At 39.2% G+C, this 19,710-nt stretch overlaps 1 protein-coding gene across 1 annotated transcript in view; it reads right to left on the bottom strand.

Annotated features, from left to right (window-relative positions):
* Positions 1–15,900, bottom strand: part of LOC146522503 (uncharacterized) — a 36,778-nt gene extending 20,878 nt beyond the window's left edge. Inside the window, exons 1-4 of the mRNA XM_085144553.1 lie at positions 14,318–15,900; positions 12,969–12,989; positions 11,766–11,921; positions 11,502–11,669 (exon numbers count right to left, since the gene is read on the bottom strand). Of these exons, the coding sequence (XP_085000679.1) occupies positions 11,502–11,669; positions 11,766–11,921; positions 12,969–12,989; positions 14,318–14,375 (403 nt within the window). The 5' untranslated portion in view covers positions 14,376–15,900. The remainder of the gene's footprint in view (positions 1–11,501; positions 11,670–11,765; positions 11,922–12,968; positions 12,990–14,317) is intronic.
* Between the last annotated feature and the right edge of the window lie 3,810 nt (positions 15,901–19,710).

The raw sequence follows: 19,710 nt of genomic DNA, 5'->3' as shown, positions 1-19,710 counted from the left end.
TCAGGATACAGTCAAAGAGGCTAAAAGAAAATATTTCTCTAAAATCATTTCCTCCAACAGTCACAATCCACGTGTGTTATTTAAATCTGTTGACTCAGTCTTAACTGCTCCACAAAGTGGCTGTTTGGAGGCCTCTCATAAACTGTCTAATGATTTTATGTGTTTTTTCATTGAGAAGGTTGCAACCACGCAGGCTCTCATTTCTTCCCCTGAGTCTGACCCCTCTGTCTTGATCCCTTGCTCTGCTGTTTTTAACCAGTTTGAGCCTGTGACTCTTTCTTATTTAGAGACTGTGGTCAGCCACCTGAGGCCCTCTGGTTCCCCACCTGAGGCCCTCTGGTTCCCCAAATGATCCTGTCCCACCACAATTTTTTAAGGAGATTTTTCCTAGCATAGGCCAGGCTGTTCTTACTGTTATAAACAGCAGTTTTATATCAGGTGTAGTCCCTGCTAATTTTAAGCATGCGGTAGTACAACCCTTGCTTAAGAAACCTGCCCTGGACCACACTGTATTGGCTAACTACAGACCTATCTCCAAGTTGTCCTTTATGTCTAAAATCTTAGAGAAAATTGTACACTGCCAATTGATGGATTTTTTTTTAAATGAGAATGGTATCTTGGAGGTCTTCCAATCAGGTTTTAAAAACTTTCATAGCACGGAGTCAGTGGCGGTCCTAGCCTGTTTGGCGCCCCGGGCGAACACTCCCTCTGGCGCCCACCCCACACACACACACACACACATAAAACATATTAAGAATTATACATTAACATAAAACTGTTGTCAAAACCATACTGAATTTCGCCAGAGAAACACACACACACACACACACACACACACACACACACACATATGAAGAGAGAGAGAGAGTATGCATTGTATGCAAACGGCTACCAAACAGCCATCATAATTCGTCATACAATGAGAACAGGAAGAATCAACAACTGACAATGACTAATTAATATTAAAATCTGTAACATAATGTATTGTTTGGAGTTTAGTCTGTTACTGTTGCTATTTTTACCATTTCTTCTTGGAGCAACTGTAACCCACATAATTTCCTTAGGGATTAATAAAGTATTCTGATTCTGATTGTTTCAGGATGACCTGCCATTATCCAATGACACATCTGCTTACCTTTATCTTTTGCTCGTTTCTCCTCCTCTTCTTTTCTATTTTTTCTAAACTGAGCACCTGATGGCTTTGAACTTTTCTTGTCCATCTTACATTGGTTTTAATTTTGCACTCCAGTATGAACACAAATCCCCCAATTCAAGGATCGCCACAGCATAACCTAATAGACCTACACCTTAGTTCACAGATTCACTTTGTCTAAGGTTTATTTCTGGGATTTCACGCAACCCAGGATTCAAATCATGAATACACAATGGGCTTGGATTTACAACATTATGAATGAAGTGTGCTCTATTTGGAAGCAGCAGGGCCCCTCCCCTTTCGACGGGTTGTGTGTGAGACTTTAAATCATCAAACTGTAAATTATAAATTTTCAGTTGTTACTGATCCCTTTACCCCGAGTCCTAAAGTGTATATTTATTTTCTTACTCTTCTTATATTTATTGTTTGTTTACTTGCACTGCTGTAACTGGAGCCTCGTCGTCTCTTCTCTCTATATACTGGACTGTATGTGGCGTAGATGACAATAAAGTTTACTTTGACTTCGGCAGCAAGCAGGCGCACCGAGGGCTCTCGCGCTCACTTTTCGGTATAGAATTTTGAAAAAACATCGGCGCAAATTACAAGCCTGTATCATGATGTCTGGTGTTTTCGTGTTTGTTGTTTTGTTTTATTTTGCAAGATGGTTATTAGATGCTGCTCCAGCCAGCCAGAGAATCCCCCGCCGCCCTCGCCTCCCTGTGCCGCAAGCAGCAGGCGCACCTCGCAAACGGAGGGCGCCCTTACTCCCAGCAAATGGGCGATAGAAAACCGATCAGTGCCTATGACATTCCCAATATGCGCTGGCTGATGTCAGGGCAGCTTGAGTACGAGCAATTTTTTATTTTTTTAATTTTTTTGCCGATGTCCGTTATGCCACCCGTGTCACCCGTATCAAAAACCGCTACTGCACGGAGTCATCACTCTTAAAGGTTTTTAATGATATCCTCCTTTCCTGTGATTCTGGTAATCATGTTATTCTTGTCCTCCTTGACCTAACAGCTGCCTTTGACACTGTAGACCACAACATTTTGCTGTCTCGCTTGCACAATCTTGCAGGCATTCGTGGTACTGCTTTGAAATGGTTTAGGTCTTATCTTTGTGACAGAACTTTTAGTGTTAACTTTTTAGGGTATGAGTCTTCCTCTGCCACTTCTCCGTCTGGGGTCCCGCAGGGCTCAATTTTAGGACTTATGCTTTTTTCATTATATTTACAGCCCCTGGGAACCATCCTCAGAAGGCATGGAATATCCTTCCACTGCTATGCTGACGACTGTCAGATTTATCTGCCTCTGAAGCAGAAAGAGGCCTTCTCTATTAAGCCACTTCTAGCATGTCTAGAAGACATTAAATCTTGGATGTCCCTAAACTTTCTAAGATGTAATTCAAGCAAAACTGAGGTGATTCTGTTTGGTCCTGGTGGACCTTGTGAACCCTCCGCTATTGATTTGGGACCCCTGGCAGAGTATTTTAAATTTGTTGTTACAAACCTGGGTTTTAAGATGGACAGTGATTTTAAATTAGACAGTCAAATTAGGGCTACTGTCAAGTCCAGTTTTTATCACTTAAGGCGCTTGGCAAAGATAAGACCTATTTTATCCACATCTTGAAATGGTAATCCATGCTTTTATTTCATCTCGTTTAGATTACTGTAATGCACTGTATTGTGGAGTTAGTCAGCATCTTCTCTCTCGTCTGCAGCTGGTCCAAAATGCTGCTGCACGACTTTTAACCAGAACTCATAAAAGAGAAATAACTCCCATCCTGGCTACACTCCATTGGCTGCCTGTATATCTTAGAGTTCATTTTAAAATTCTCATGCTTGTGTTTAAATGTTTAAACGGTCTTGCCCCAACTTACCTCTCTGAGCTTCTGCATCCTTACGCACCCCCAGGTCTCTCAGGTCAGCTGACAAGCTGCTCCTGGAGGTACCCAGGTCCAAGAGAAAGCTCAGAGGGGACAGGGCCTTCTCTATTGCTCCTCCTAATCTGTGGAACAATCTTTCCCAGCACATTAGAGAGGGCCCTTCACTGTCCACTTTTAAAACATGTCTTAAAACCCATTTTTTACTCCTTGGCTTATGACACAGTCTGACCCTGATTTTATTGTTTGAATCTAATGTGCTGATTTTATTGTTTTAAGTGAAATTCTCATCATCATTTTTTATACTATTTTTTTTATATACCATTTTTTTTAATCATTCTTTTTTTATTTATTTATATTATTATTATTTTTTCCTATTCTTATTCTTTAACATGTTCAATGTATCATTTTTGGCATGTCAAGTGTACAGCACTTTGTGTTCAGCTGGGGGCTGATCTGAAAGTGCTATATAAATAAATTGCTTGCTTGCTTACATTAGACTGCTGATTTGCTGTGAATGAATTACACTGTTCTATGGTACTTCATACTGCTGATTTATGAAGAGAGAAAGAATGTGAATGCTTAGATTGGAGGGGGCTGAAGCTATAAGAATGTGAGAAACGGTCAGACACTTCGAGATTTTGCCGGACACCCTCCCATGCAGATCTGTCGTGTGTTGTATGAATAACGAGAATAGTGTTGATTAAAGTGATTGTTGATTGAGCATTTATACACTGAGTGTTGTTCTTCCTTCAGCCCAAAGATGTGGGTGCATATGAGATGAAGTAAATAAGGAAAATATCTAAAATAATTGAGTGCATAGAGGCACTTGACCTGCTTGAAAACCTGCCGTTCTAGATGGGACATTGTTGAAATATAGAGTAAACCTATACAAACAAATAAGATACTACACCCTGTGTACAACAGCTAAAGCCACTAGATGGAAGATGGAGAAGCCAAATTAAATCTATGATCACTTCTAAGCAGTTACAGAGACATGGACGTTTTTCGTTTTAAGAGCAGGAACTGCATGAGAACACATCTGAGGAGGGGAAACAGAGCTACTATAGCCTATTTAGCTCAAGCATGCAGCTGTCTGTGAGAGTACAGTTTTTCTCTCTCACACCTCTGATTTGTCTGCAGCAGCAGCTTTACTTGCATCCTGACTCATGCGTGTAAATCATTCATGACTTTGTAGTATTATAGTTTACTGTTCATATGCAAAATCATTCACTCAGTTTTTCATGCACTGATCAATGTGACTGTGAATCAGATGTTACCATTGCCAAGACTTTCAGGTGAACAGTTAAGGTAGTTAAGGTAGACCTGGGTTCACTCACCAAGCTCATATTTGATGTTGACCTGCTGATTTTTTCTTTTGCATGAAAAAATAAATCATGAATTACTTACAATTATCTTTAATAACCTACATTTATTTTTAGCACTGAGTCTGAAGGTGAAATGCTTTGTTTGTAGCATAACTGATAAACGTGATCTACACAACAGTGTATGCAATTTAACACTGTCTGAGTACCTTGGAAGAAAAGGGCAATAAACCAGATTAATGATTTCCAGTAAATGTCAAGATAGCAATTTAAAACAATTTACTGCTGATTCTATAGAGAAACTGCTTTATAAAAGTGTTTGCTATACATATTGCGCTATGACTATGTCATCTGTTGCACCTGTGTTGTCTCTTGAGGTAGAGTTCAACAACAGCTACATGTTTTTATTTTTCTTTGTTTGTTTTCTTGGGTTGAAAAGTAGATAAATAAATAAATAAATTTGTGGTCATACCTGTGGATCACAGTAACACATAATGATTAGGCGTATGATTTACTAATGCAGATGTAGCACAAGTTTATTCTAAAGTGCGAAGAGAACAAAGAAGAACAGGACCTTGAGTTGTGACTTATATGACTTTGAAGGAAAACTTGTTGAAGGAAAGTGTAAAATGCTGGTGGACAAGTTGACAGTAAACACAGCATGTGCGAAAGGCAAGAAAAGGGAAGAAAGAGAGTTGCAAGTGGCTGGAGCAAGCTCAGAAACGCAACGAAGTAGGAAAGGTGAAAAGAGCCGCGTTGCAAGCAGTAAAGCAGCAAATTCCTTTGCTGATAAAACAGCAAAAGAAGCATGGCCTTCACATTTTAACTACACAGGAACAGACTGTGCCCATAACGCGTGACGGGTTATCAGACATACAGGCACACTGCTGAAAAGCAGCTGTGGCTCACTAAAGGAGCAAGGCTGATAATGTCTATTACCTGTGTGATAAACCTATACTGCCTAAATATTTATATAGAACAGCTGCACTTTTGAGCCATGGGCTAAGCCATGTCTCATCTGGGGAGATGATAAAGATAATAGAACAACATTTTCACAACACAGGTTTTAATAACTACTGCAAAAAATTCTGCATGAGCTGCTGTAGGATTAAAGAAATTATTTTACTGCTACTGTTCATAACCATCATCTTTATCACTGCATTAATCATCATTTCACCAAAGTATTTATTGAAGCTGTTGGCATTATGTTATAATTTGTATTACAGGTGTTATCATAATCACATTAACCTTTATTACAGGTGTAGTTATAACCACTTTAAACTGTTGAGTTTAAATTTATAATCTTAAATGCTTATATGCTGATTATATTGGGTTATAAAAAAAGGCCCAACTCTGAGTACAGTCTGTGCCAAAGTAGACAGGAAACTACATGCTGTTGAAGAGCATGCTTTTGCAGAAAGTGAAACTAAGCAGAGTGTAAGTGACGTGGAGCTTAGAAGGTTAATCTTACAGTAAAAATAGTAGCTGAGCAGAGGCCTGAGTGTATTTGGCAACCTGCTGCGTTGGAGTTTGCTAGGTAACAGATGACTCAGCATGAGTCAGGAAGTGTACTTCTAAAATGTCTTTGTTTCCTCTGTAAAGTGTGCATTTTTTGGTGGTTATTTTGAGGAGCTGTCTGGATGAGGCTATTTGAATGACCAGGTTATTCATTATTGTCTTTTATTCGTTATATTCTTTTTATTAAGCTTTGAGTAGTGGCATTTAATTAAAGCATTTATTGAATATATTACATATATAGTTTTAGTAGATTGTTACACATATGAGAGTGGCCTCTGTCTGGTTGTGAGCTTCAGTAGGTGAGGTGAGAAGTGAAACAAAGTGCAATTGAGGTCGGGAAACACATACACACACATCTTAGGTAGATTCATTTCTAGGTAAGAGTTCAGACATATTTTGCTTGCAACTGCATTTTGAGTCTGCAGAATTGACAGTTTTGTTGCAGAGCATGCGGAGGAAAAGGTTCTTTTCAAACTGTGCCAAAAGTTGTCAACAGAACATTTGTGGTTTTAACTTATATATTGTATTTGCTTTGACGCATGAGGGGGCGTCATAAATAATACCCTGATGCTATAAAAACAACTGCTTGTGTATTATTGGGCGGAGATCTACAGCTGATGTTTTGCAGTGTTCATCTCCCCACACATGTGTTCATTAAAATCATCGTTTGACCGACTCTCCTGGACCAGTGTTGTGATTTTGAATCCCTCCTGTATCCCTCCTCAATATTTGAACCCTTAACACTGCCTAACGTGCGGCAAACACAATGCTCAAGGTAACTTAAGGCCCAGAAGAGGTAAATTTCCCAGGCCTAATTACCACTTATGAAGTAATACATGGCAGGCCATTTAGAGTCCCTGTGTTCTGTAGTAACAGTGATAAAGCAGAAGAAGAAAATACATTAGCAGACTGGATGATTAAGATAATAAAAGGAAAAGAATATGTGAGTGCAAATAATCTGCCAGATATTTCTGTTCCCACACAGGAACCACGCCAACAAGCCGGTTATTGGGTGCTGGTGAAAGTCATAAAGGAAGTGCTGGTCTCAACCCCGATTGGACAGCCCCTACCAAATGTTGCTCACCACACCCACAGCTGTAAAACTTGCTGAGAGACAAACATGGATTCACCAGAGCCACTGCAAGAAGATCACACACCGTGACGCTGAACCCAAGTAAGTGGAGGTAAAGTCCACCTACAAAGGGGGAAGAAACCCTCTAGGGCCTTCTGTCTCAAAGCACTGGCTACTAACCCAGGGCCAGGAGAGACACTGGACTCTATGAACTTCTCTCTATCGCTAAACTTAACATACGTGACCAGACCAAAGTCAGGCGACATGGACTGTACTGGAGAAACAGATATTTTGGCCTGACCGCAAGTATCACAACCGCTCCCAGACACCGTACTTCTAAATCATCTAAAACCTGGAGACCTGACTATGTAAACGACTGTGTAAATGCATTTACACACACTGTCGGTGGGAGAACGAAATTCAATGCCGAACCTGCAAGAGAGACGGCAACTGTGAGAAAAATGAAATTCGTTGGCATCAAGACTGCAGATTTAACGCTTCTTACCAACTTCCACTGATGGGACACAAGCAAACATAGACATTCTGTATCAAAACTGTGCCAGGTGTGAAAGGAACGAGAGTACTGGCAAATTGATATTTCCCGTGCGGACACAAAGCATACCTGTCATTCCCAGAAGGTTGGGGAGGATTGTGTACCTTGGTAAAACTGAGTGACCATGTGTTCTTCATGGACAGACTGGAAAATCACCTGAAGATACGGAACATCCGTGACATGTTGATACATAAGCCTGGATCATTCGAGGGCACCGGGGTACCAGAAAAATATCCCATATGAAGCACAGGAGCTAAGGTGCTCCACAGCCTAGTCCCACACATAGGTATAAACAAAGTCCACGACCACGTGGAAATCAACAGATACGCACTCCTGCATATCTGTCTTACCAAGGTTCTGGGAACAGCCTTAGCAGAGGAACAGAAGGCGACATGTACGATAGTGTTGCAAAACAGACTAACATTGGACTTGATAACAGCATCCCAAGGTGGAGTGTGTAAGTTGATTGGTGAGAAGTGTTGCACATTCATCCCAGACGGCTATTCGAAAGGCGACGACGTCTATTAGGCCCTACTGAACTTAACAGCAGTGCAGAAGTATGTGGCCGATCATACGCCTTGAGCCTCGTCACAGGACTGGCTGACATAGCTGACCTCTGGACCCTAGTGGCACATGCTACTGAAGATTTTGACCGCAGTATTTGTTGTTTTAGTTTTGATATTTATTGCTGTGACCTGTATTCTTCCCTGCATAAAATGCATGATAGAGAGGATGGTTACTAATACCTTTACCTACTATGTTAGCAAAGGAGGACCCACTGAGCGACATAGAAGATTGTGTTTAAATGATGTATATTAGGGATGCAACGATACCAATTTTTTCAAACCGATACGATACCGATACTTGGATCTGAGTACTTGCTGATACAGAGTACAAAAACCGATACTTCTACCACACACACAAATACAATTGGAAGACAGGTTTTATTATATTATATTCCCTGCCGAAAAAAATAAAATCTTAATAAAAATGAGAGAGTCTCCACATTGTAATTTTACAAAATATCACTGAACTATTGGCACTGTCTGGGCGGTTGGGAATTTCATATCGCAGCTCGAGTATGCTGAGAAGACGGTGCAATCCTATGTTTTCCACGGCCGGCATTGGCTGATCATCCAGAGCGATAAAATGAGTCAGAGCCTCTGTTATTTTAACTGCTCGTGGATTTTCTCTTGACATTTTTCATCGCTTTTCCAAAACCTGAGTTAAAGTTGGCTGTTCCGGTCCACACTGCTGACATTTTGTTTAGCCTAGCTACAGCAGCCTCCAGTTTCTCTTTTTTATCTGGAGCCGCCAGTCTCACTCGCCTAACCCCGTGCCTGTTTAGCGCGGGATGTCCCCCTAGTGGCCAATCTAAAAAACTACAACAGAAATGACAAGCCACCCTCTGATTAATGAAATAAGTTGGTATCGGTTCATGGTATTGGTTAACTTTTACGAGTATGAGTACACACACATTTTACAGTATCGGCCCCGATACCCGATACCAGTATCGGTGCAATGCATTTGCAAGTGATGTTATACTGAAGAACGAAAGACAAGCTTTTAAAATGTCAAACACGAAGGAATGTTAGAGTTAAAATGTTATAGGCTGCTATTTAAAAAGCTAAAATGGCTTGGCTTGCTTCCTATGTAACCTACGCACATGAGCACGTGAAAGACCTTCATAAAGGGAACAAGCCTTGAGAAGAACAAACTGCACTCAATGAAGGAAGCCACCTGGCATCACAAGATAACGACAACATCATGGGCTTGCACAGCACACTTTGTAACCATATATAATAATCTGTCTTAGCTAACATAGAAATCAAGCTTTATGAGTATTCATGAGTTTACCTGTGATTGGCTGGTATTGTGATAGTAATAAACAAGTTTTTTTAAGAAATTGTATCTTTTCTCTATGTTTTATGATATCTGGGAGTGGTTTTATAACAAATTGGATGTATTCCACTCGTTAAAAAGTCCGTGGGTGTATGTGATCTAGGACCTTTGTCCATACATTTGACACATGATTAAACACAATCACAGCAATGTTTTAGTGAAACAAGTAAAAAAAAAACAAAAAAAACCAGAGCTCTCCAGTGAGAGGAAGCCCTTTTATGTACCGTAATTGTCGGTCATAAGCCGCTACTTTTTGCACAAGGTTTGAACCCTGCGGCTTTTAGTCAGGTGCGGCTTTTCTATGGATTGTCCATGATTTTTGTGATATCGTAAGATGATTTGTTTTGTTTGTTCCGCTGTTGTACGGCACTACGTTGCCTGGCGGAAGGGCATGTGATCAGACACACAGTATCGGGGTTCAAGAGTGGTATGTTGGTCACATGTCCGTCCACCAGGCAACGTAGTGCCGTACGAAGTAGCGCGAAAAACAAACTTCAAAGTAGCGCTACGCGTTCAGCGGGAGGCGTGGATGACGAGCGGCGATAAACTTGCGAAAAGCAAGTTATGCTCAACTCCACCGGTGGATTCTGACAGCGTGGAAAAGTGTGAAAACATCCATGATCACCAACGGATTTCGAAGGGAGAGGAGGACACCGCCACGGCCCTTCTGAGGGTGTTCGACTCTGACACTGACAACGAGGATTTCTTTGGTTTTGAAAGTGACAACAAAGGAGAGAAGCGGAGAGTGGATGACGTAGCCATCCTGAGCCTGTTCGTATCCGACACTGGAGAAGAGGACTTTGGTGGTTTTAGTGCGCAGGAAGAAGAGAAAGATGGTGGTGAATGACTGACTTTTCTTGTTAAAGCCGTGCCACTGCACCTGAGCCTAAAAGGTAGTCCGAATCTATTTTTCTGGTGTGCTGTAGGTTATTGTTATGTACTACATTTGTTATTCATTTATGAAGCACAGTACATGTTTTGTACTTGTAATTACCGCTACTTGTACATATACCCTAAAAAGTTATGCAAATATGTACTCCTAACTTGTTTTTCAAAATATTAATAAAAGGGGTGTGTCTCCAAACAGCCATCTTTTTCCTGACAATTCCCTTTGTGCATATTCTCTTACATATGATAAGTCAACATTGAAACACCTGCGGCTTTTAGTCTGGTGAGGCTAATGTATGTACAAAACAGGATTTTCCCCTGATTTTAGTTTTTGCAGCTAATATTCAGGTGCGCTTTGTAGTCCGGGAAATACGGTACCTACAGGTTTGTTAGGTGACATTACTGCAGAGTGCAAGATATTTAAAAGTAGAATGGGAGGCAGAGCCTTCAGTTTTCAGACTCCTCCTCAGTGAAACCATGGAACCAGCTCCCTTTTTGAAGAAATAAAATACACTCATGTCTTAATGTTTTGAAATAACCTCAGACCTATAACTATAATTGGATGGGAACAATCAGTAATGAAGCTTGGGCACAAAGTTTATTAAATAAAATTTGTGCAAGATCAATTAATTGCACTATTATTTAACTCTTTGTTGTCTGCAGTCTGGTTTTGCTTTCAGTGGACAGCTTGGAGATACTTGCCTAATAAGAAAGTAATGCCATCCCACAGTCCTGTGTACACCCTCAAAACAACCCTTTTGCCCTTCTCATCATGGCTATGTGGTCATGGTGGAAATTAATAAAGTTGGAGTCAACACTATGCATTTAGCAGCACTGCTCAAGAGAAGTGAGAATCAATAGAGTAACTTTTTTCAGGTGAAATTAGATTTTCAAGTAAGCTCAACAAATGTAAGCAAATACAAAATTTGTCTGTGCAGTTTGGATCGTAGGGTATCTTGCTACGGTAAATATACCATTCCTGTTTCCTATGAAGAGAAAAAAAACCTTAATATGCAAAAAATAAAATAGAGAGAAAGACCTAAGAGAGGACTGGAACAGAAAAGTTAAAGCTGAAGTTCTTTTGTCATATTGTAAAAAGACAAAAACAAACAAACCAAAGTATAACTATTTTTGGTTGGTTAATTTGCACTTTTGCGGTGCGTGTGCTGCAGAGCAAGGAGTTAGAAACTTGCCATGACAGAAGCTTACTTTCAATTGGTTCACAGAACTCTCCACCAGGAGGAAGCCCTTGGATGCATTCACAGGTTTGGGAGGTGACATTACTGCATGCACCGTAAAGGCCACACTTGTCACATGACCAGGCAAACTGGTCCTCACATTGACACTGCAGTCCTCCAGTGGAGTTTGGATAGCACCCTGATAAAGACATTTAAGACAATCACCAAACACAGCTCATAAATCATGCACCAGAGTATGAACACATTTAAATGTGACTGAGTACAAAATTCTTACATGTGGTGAAGTTCAAGTCTTCTACGATTAAAGACCAAGTTGTGTTTTGGGGGAAAGTCACATTATCCACATAGCCTCTAAACAGATCAATGAAATTTGGGGGCAGACTGGATATTGGGAAAAGTAAGTTCAAGTCTATATTAAACTCCACTGGCTCTGTAGAGGAGACAAGAAGAAAATCATCACAAAACTCTTTCACAATAATGAGAAACAATGTTTACATATATTGTTTATGAACAAGCACAACATTTATCTGACATGTTTTTTCTTCTATTGAGACATACAAGACCAGAAGTAGTAGGGAAGCGAAGGGCCACACCTCTTAAGTTTTTTAATTTAGATTGTTTCAGCTCCATTGTCACAGGTGTAAAAAACAGTATCTAGCCATGCAGTCCACCTTTTTCAAACATTTATGAAAGGATGGATCATTCTAAAGAGCTCACTAACTCAATAACTACTGAGGTCCAAACCTCCTCTGGCATCAGCTTAAAGACATGAGTTTCCTTGGCTGGGCAGCTGCAGCTGCTCCAATCAAACATAAATTATTTAATTTTGAAAACAACATTGATATTGATGCAAATGTTTATTATAATGATGAATTATATTCTAAGTGTTATTTAAGAAGAAGTTTAATAGTATTTGCATATTGCATTTAGATAGTAGAAGCATTTATATAAATCTTGTTGAAATTGGAAATTATTTAAAAACATTAAATCATCGGTTTCAAGTGACCTAGTAAACCTAGTCAGATTACCAAAAACAGTACTTTCCTGTACTATCCAGTTAATCTGATCAGACCTTTTAATGAAAAAGATATAACACAAACTATTCTTTAATGTATGTCCCTTAAAGAAAATACAGATGCATATGACACAAAAACACATTTACATGCAGGTTTTTCCATATTGAGCAGTTTTGTAACCTAAAAAGATGACACCAGTGTCCAAAAAAAAAATACATTGTATACTTTGTTTTTTCCTACTAAAATCAAATCCTTACAACTAAGTTCTGCTAAGTATTTTCAGGAAATTAAAATTACACCATAGCGCCACAAAATTATATGAAAAATGCATGGTAAAGTTAAGAGATTTTTTAGTCAGAGTCTATATTATAAAATGTAACTGATGATGGTGTTTTTGTCTTGTTATCAAACATGTTTAAAAAACTTGAAGAATTTTTAACAAAATGCCTTCATTTGCTCACCAGGCAACTGTGAGTGGCAACCTAAAAAAGGAAAAAGACAAAACCAGTTTAGAGAAGATATCTTGTGCTTGTGAGAAAGCAAACATATGAAACTTAAATCAAAACATTTTTCACAAAAATTGCTGATCTTTGTCAATAATTATTCCATAAAAAATAATATATCATTGTGGCGGGGGTGTGGTATTTGGCCTGCTGCGGGGGAGAAAGCGTCACAGCGAGCTCATGGGACGGCACGGAGGCGGGGAGAATAGGTACATAAATTGACTGTCTGCTTTCTGACAGTGAGAGCTAGCTGGGAAGGTGTGGCAGCAAGACAGAGTGCCTTTGTCCGGAGCCTAGGGCCGAAACCACAGTATTATTTGTCACACAATAAAGCGTATGTGCTAGTTTATGTGGAGTTTATGTGCTCCACCTTGGGGGTCCTACGCTACAATTATTTATGGTTGTTTTAGGTCACTCTGTTCAGTATTGTAGTAATAATTATGTTAATCATATTTTGATAACCTCAGCTGAACAATTATTTTATTTTTTATATTATAGATTTGTTAATAAAAAAGTGTTATTGTCACAGATTTACAGCGAGATTTACTCACTCAGGTAATCAAACAGAGCTCTCTTCTCAAAGCATTTCACAGATGATGTGTGCTTTGTCCTTGGTACTGTCACACCCCAATAGTGTATCAGTGTAAAGGGTTAATATAGTAAAGGATCATAAACTAAATGTTTCCTAGACCTAATCTAAATATGCTTTGGTGTCAAACAGTCAACATCATTTATAAAGAGAAAAAGTTATTATTTATCATTTTGAATTGTAAGTTCAAAAGTATTTGTACCACCTCCAGGTTCACTGTTGTATCATATTAGCAGGGTGGTATCGACAATACTGATCCGATACCAATACTTTGTACAAAAACTTAGTGTTTTATTATTTTATTAATGATAAACTGCATATTCACCCCAAATTACTAAAATATCAATACTTTAATATGACAATCGATTCCAGAACATAAATAACTGGTATCGGAGGAATCAATATTTTAATAGCACACCACTACTCATAACCTGAAATTTATATACTCCACAAATAGAACCTTCTTTAATGAAAGAAAAAAAACTGGCTAAACAGATTCAAAAACATTAGTATTCCCAGACGTCTTCACACTGTGAACATTTCCGATGATTTCAGATTTTAAACTGTTTAAATGTACTTTTATAAATTATAATATTAGATATTTATCACAGTATTGACAGAAAAATGTTTCAAATAGTTTACATTTATAGCTCTAATTAATCTTAATTAAACTAGCTAATGAGAAAAAAATAACTGAAGACAAATCTTTGTTTCTCACCTTTGCAAAAAAGTATGATAATCACATTGAACCAGCACACAAGTTGTTGGAGAGCCATTGCTGACTACACCTCTTTCACACTTACTTTCCTAAAAAATATGCTCCACGCATGACGTTCTTTACCGTAATGATTATCAGCTTTATGAGTAAAAGGACCAAGTCATACACAATGCTCTTCCTGCTGTCTCTTATTGTGGTTAAAGAATGCATTCACTGTAATGTTGTGAAGCCAGTTGGACCACATTTCTCCACATGGCTCCCTGACAGACTGTAATCTGTTAAGCTATGATTCAGCTATGATTTTTTTGTTATTATTTGTGTTTCTGTTGTTTTGTTGTTATTATTATGCAGGTTTAGTTTAGTTTTATTGTCAGTGGTTTTGGCAACTTGTATTGGATAGTCATGGTCCCAGCAATTCCTGGGGTCCACTCCCAATCTTAGTTTCACGCATTGCTCTCTCTCTTCTCGGGAAGTTGCTGGCTGGCTGTTCTCACTACGTAGCGCCGCCGGCAGGTAAAGCTTCGGGTTTTTCCAGGCTGTAGTTGTTATACCTGTTTCTTGCCTCCTAATGGCTTGATGATAGAACTATAAAGATAATATTCCAGAAATAACTTTTTTCTGAACATAAATATGAGACATGGTCAATACAAAGTCAATAGAACACAGTCTATGCATATTTTGACAGAAACTAAGAAAGGCCAGTGCCAGCATCAGTGTTTGTAGGGGCGGTGTGCAGTGACAACAGGTCTTGTGCCAAAAGTTGATTTCCTTGTTGGACTATAATCTGTGAAACATATGCCAAACTTATCTATCAGGAATGATATAAAGCAATTTTGAGCCACAAACACTATTCCTGTCACAAGCTGCAATCAGTTTTTGGCAAAGTGCCTTTTATACATCCTTCATGTATCCATCTAAAGAGTGTCAGTGACATTAACATGTCTTTTAAGAGTGTTAAGGGTTCAATATTGAGGAGGAGAGTAAAAACAACCATGGTCCAGAAGAGCTTGGTCAAACAATTGATTTTAATGACCACACGCAGCGTGGGGAGATGTACACTGCAAAACATCAGCTGTAGATCTCCGCCCAAAAAGACACTTCAGATTGCTTTTGATTCATCAGGGTTAACGCCCCTCATGCGTCATCAGATACAATACATGCATACGTCAAATCAAAACCACAATGACTTTTAACAGAGTTTGAAAAGAACATCGCCTCGTCTCCTTGCCAGGTGTCTTCCTGTCGCTGCCGGACGCTCGCTTATCGTCTGGAACATCAGGCACACATTCTGCAACAAACTGTTCTTTTTTTGCAAGCATAATTTTGCAGTCACAAGCAAAACATGATTAACCTCTCACCTATAAATGAGTCTATCTACTGTGTGTGTGTGGGTGTGTACGTGTGTGTGTGTGTGTGTGTGGCTCGACCTCACACGAACTTTGTCTTATGAGAAGAGAGGCCAATTCTCATGTGCATATTAACCTAACTGAAACTATATCTGTAATATGTTGAATAAATGTTTTAATCAAGAACCTCTACTAAAAGCTTAATCAAAGACTATAAAAGTATAAAAGATAATAATGAATAACCTGGTTATTCAAATAGCATCATCCAAACAGCTCCTCAAAGTAACTCACAACTCTGCTTTAGTTTCACTTTCACAAACACGCTCTGCAAAAGCTTGTGCTTCCTGTCTACTTTGGCACAGAGTGTACTCAGAGTTAGGCCTTTCTTTTATAACCCAACAGAATCAGCACATACACATTTAAGATTATTGTTTTAACTCAACAGTTTAAAGTGGTTATAACTGCACCTGTAATAAAGGCTAATTGGGTACCAATATGTTTAAACCTCTGAATGCAATATCAATATTAATTATTAATGCAATGGTAATGATGATGATTATTAACAATAGCAGCAAAATATTTCTCTAATCCCCACAAGAGCACTCTGGTCATGAGGACAGCAGAAATATAAACAACAAATATAACAGCAAATATATTTTAGAGGCCAACTATAAACAAATATATTATACATAAGAACATTATAGTAACCTATTGGCCAGGGTTTGGTATGCCAGATGGACTTGTTTTACTTAGGTCTAGAGCTTGCAAGTGCAGTCAGAAGAGTCATTATTTGACACGAAAACAGCCAACTGTGGGTGGCTGTGGCTCAGGTGGTAAAGCAGATCGGCTACTGATTGGAAGGCTGGTTGTTCGATTCCTGGCTCCCCAAATATCCTGCCAAATATCCTTGGGCAAGATACTAACCCCAAATTGCCGATGCTTTCATCGGAGTGTGAGTGTGTGTGAATGGGTGAGTGAGGCATGTTGTATACAGTGCTTTGAATACTCCTCTAGAGTAGAAAAGTGCTATATAAGAATCAGTGGGGAAAGTCAACAACTTTCAAGCTACTTCGTTAGCGAAAATGGCCAAGGCACCTGATGGAGCTGACGTTAGGAGCTCACCCCAAGACAGTGTGGTGGCTGAGCTGACTTGTATAAGATCTATTCTTGAGCAGGTAGTGCATGACATTAACCCTTTAATACCTACCATAGAACCAAGTCCGCCAGCGCTTATCTTTATATTTTTACATGCTGTAGTGCCACTTTTGGGAGCATTTCAAGTTGCTATACATCAATACAACCGTTATAGCCCAAATTTCAGTAATATGTATGCATTAAGTCCTTAGAAACTACATAAATTGCAAAAAAGTGCAATAAACTACAAAAAAATTGAAAATGGTTTTTGGGTTTTTTAGATATATTTCTACTTGGAGAAATTTAAGAGGTTTATTGCTCAAAACTGTAAATACAAAAAAGTTGCACAAAATAGTTTCCAACAACAGGGAATTTATTTTGAGTGTCTTCATGGTTTCATTTTTGAGATGCACCAATTTTATATACTGCAGGAAAAATGAAAATAAATGTTGTAATGCAAATTTTCAAAAAAAAAAAACCAGCATGTACATCAAAATAAACTATTTCCAGCAGTGCAATTTGAGTTCTAAGCATCCCAGGAACTATACAGAAAAGCATAAAGCCAAACATGACTTTTAAAAACACCAGTATAGGCTTATAAGGCCCTGAGGGTAAAGAACTATATTTTCTGCGAAAATGACATCACTTCCGGTTTCGGCCAGGTAATGGCGGACATACGATAGTTCGCGCTGATGTCTATTCCAACCTAGGAAGTGTTATGAACGGCGGATCGGCAAAGTGTGTTTCTGTAATATAATGTTTTTGTTGCTGCAAGAGCTTTTTATGCAGTTTTTGCAAAGCTTTATGTGGAAGGAAACCATGACCTAGGACAAGCTTATGGTATAACATGTAAGTACAACTCTTCCGGTTTCATATGCAAAAAAAAATGATTGCGCTACCTTACGTGGTTCCAGTTCTACAGAGATTTAAAAATAGTTAAGCAAAACGGATTGTGCCCACTCGGTTTTAAAGGGTTAATACGATGAAAGGTGGAATTGAGTTTCTTACCCCTCCTAAGACCCAAACTCTTTCTTCACATGCACTTTTAATTCCTCTTTCCTATTTGGGCTGATTGGGACCTGAGGAATGTAAAACCGAAGAATAATCTTTTTACCTGATTTAGTTTCTGAGAAAAATGATATCCACAAATGAGAACATTTGTAATAAATTTCGATACAACACTATAAAGTTACAATTGTGTAAAGATTCACAAAACTCTTTATTTGGTGTCCCTCAGTTTGGACATGCTATATTGTATGGAATCTAGTGAGCTAACTTCCTGCTAATTTCATTTTCATGGATGCCTGGATGTTAAACTCAATTGTTACACATGGTAGAGCAGAACTCTGATCATTTTATTACAGATGAAAGACTTTAGATAGTTTTTCAACACTCAGTGATGCCACAGCGATCGTGTGATTTATGGACCTGCAGCGGAGTTTGAGCCAAGACACGGCTAGTGATGTCAGACTTAAAAGACCGGATAAAGAGTGATATGAACATATCTATAACTTACCGGAATGAAAATGTCTGGAGCACACCAACAGATATTTGGAGATGGAAGAGAACTGGATATCAGCTCGTCTCACAGCTGCTATCCAGACTAGACGCCTTCTTTTGGTAACATCCGATATATGAGCTGCCTCATGTTGCTTCCAGGTGGGGAAAGAATGAAAAGATAAACCATTTCAACTTTATTCCCTTGCCGGTCGTGCGATCTAACTTTACAACCGACCGCACAGCAAGTACGAACCATAGCTGGTGTTATCCGTGTACTTTCGCTCCTCTTTTGCTAGCACTTTGTTCGGCCCAGAAACATGGCGCCTGAACCAAAAATCCTGGCCACGCCCCCTCTCGTGACATCACTCTCCAAAAGCCCTATTAGGCTAATTGTTGTGTCACTTACGGTATTTTTAGACAATCCCTTTCCATCAAGGATTTTTAATTTGTTGCCGTTTTTTAATTTGTTGCAGATTTTTAATTTGTTGCGGTTTTTTAATTTGTTGTGGATTTTTAATTTGTTGTGGATTTTTAATTTGTTGCGCTTTGCACTTCCCAGCCACCGTACGATTCAGTCCACGCTGCCTTCTCAGCCTAATCTGCCTGCCATTTAGCCATCAGAGCTTGTAACCCCCCCAGTGGTATCATCACCACCTCTTCCACCTCAGTTACTTGTGTCTATGCCGGTGTTTCGCAAACGCAGCGTTCCCGGACTAAAGGACATTTCAAATATTGGCCTTCTTGGGTTTCGCAAAACTTCTGTGTTTCATATGCAACTACAGCAAGGTCGCCACACCACTCATTACAAACACATGCACTAAGAAACCATTCCTCTGGAAAACTGAGGCTGAGGCCACATTTAAGAAACTCAAAGAGTTATTCACCTCAGCCCTAGTATTGCACCATCCTGTTTAACCTCAGTTCTGGCTATAACCCCTCAAACAAATACAAATGGACAAACAGAGAGACTGAATCAAAAACTGGAATCCACCCTCCACTGCAACAACCAAAACGTCTTCCAAAATGTCTCTTTTGAAGTGCATCTAACAGTTGCAGGAAGACGCATGTCTGTAACAAAGTAAAAAAAGTGAAAGATTTCTGAACATCACATGAATCACAAAACATTTCACTACAAAACTGCTACTTCAAACTTTTTCCCCCTATGAGAACACGTTTGTACCTATGTATGTAAAATTTAGTATTGTGGTCTAGACAACCCAACATGTGATGTCCATATAGGTGAAGAACGCCAGATCCCAAGAGGTTAAGGAAGGTGTGAGCAGTGTAGAGACTAGAGCCCTCACCATCTCTCCCCAATCCTTTGATATTGGCAGAAGAAGCGCGACGAGAAAAATAGACTAGGTTCAACTGTTATTGCAGACAAATGAAACAAATGCGCATTTGGAGATCAAC

This window comes from Neolamprologus multifasciatus, chromosome 3, assembly GCF_963576455.1.
Source record: "Neolamprologus multifasciatus chromosome 3, fNeoMul1.2, whole genome shotgun sequence".
NCBI classification, from domain to species: domain Eukaryota; kingdom Metazoa; phylum Chordata; class Actinopteri; order Cichliformes; family Cichlidae; genus Neolamprologus; species Neolamprologus multifasciatus.
This window is presented reverse-complemented; position numbering and strand designations above follow the sequence as displayed.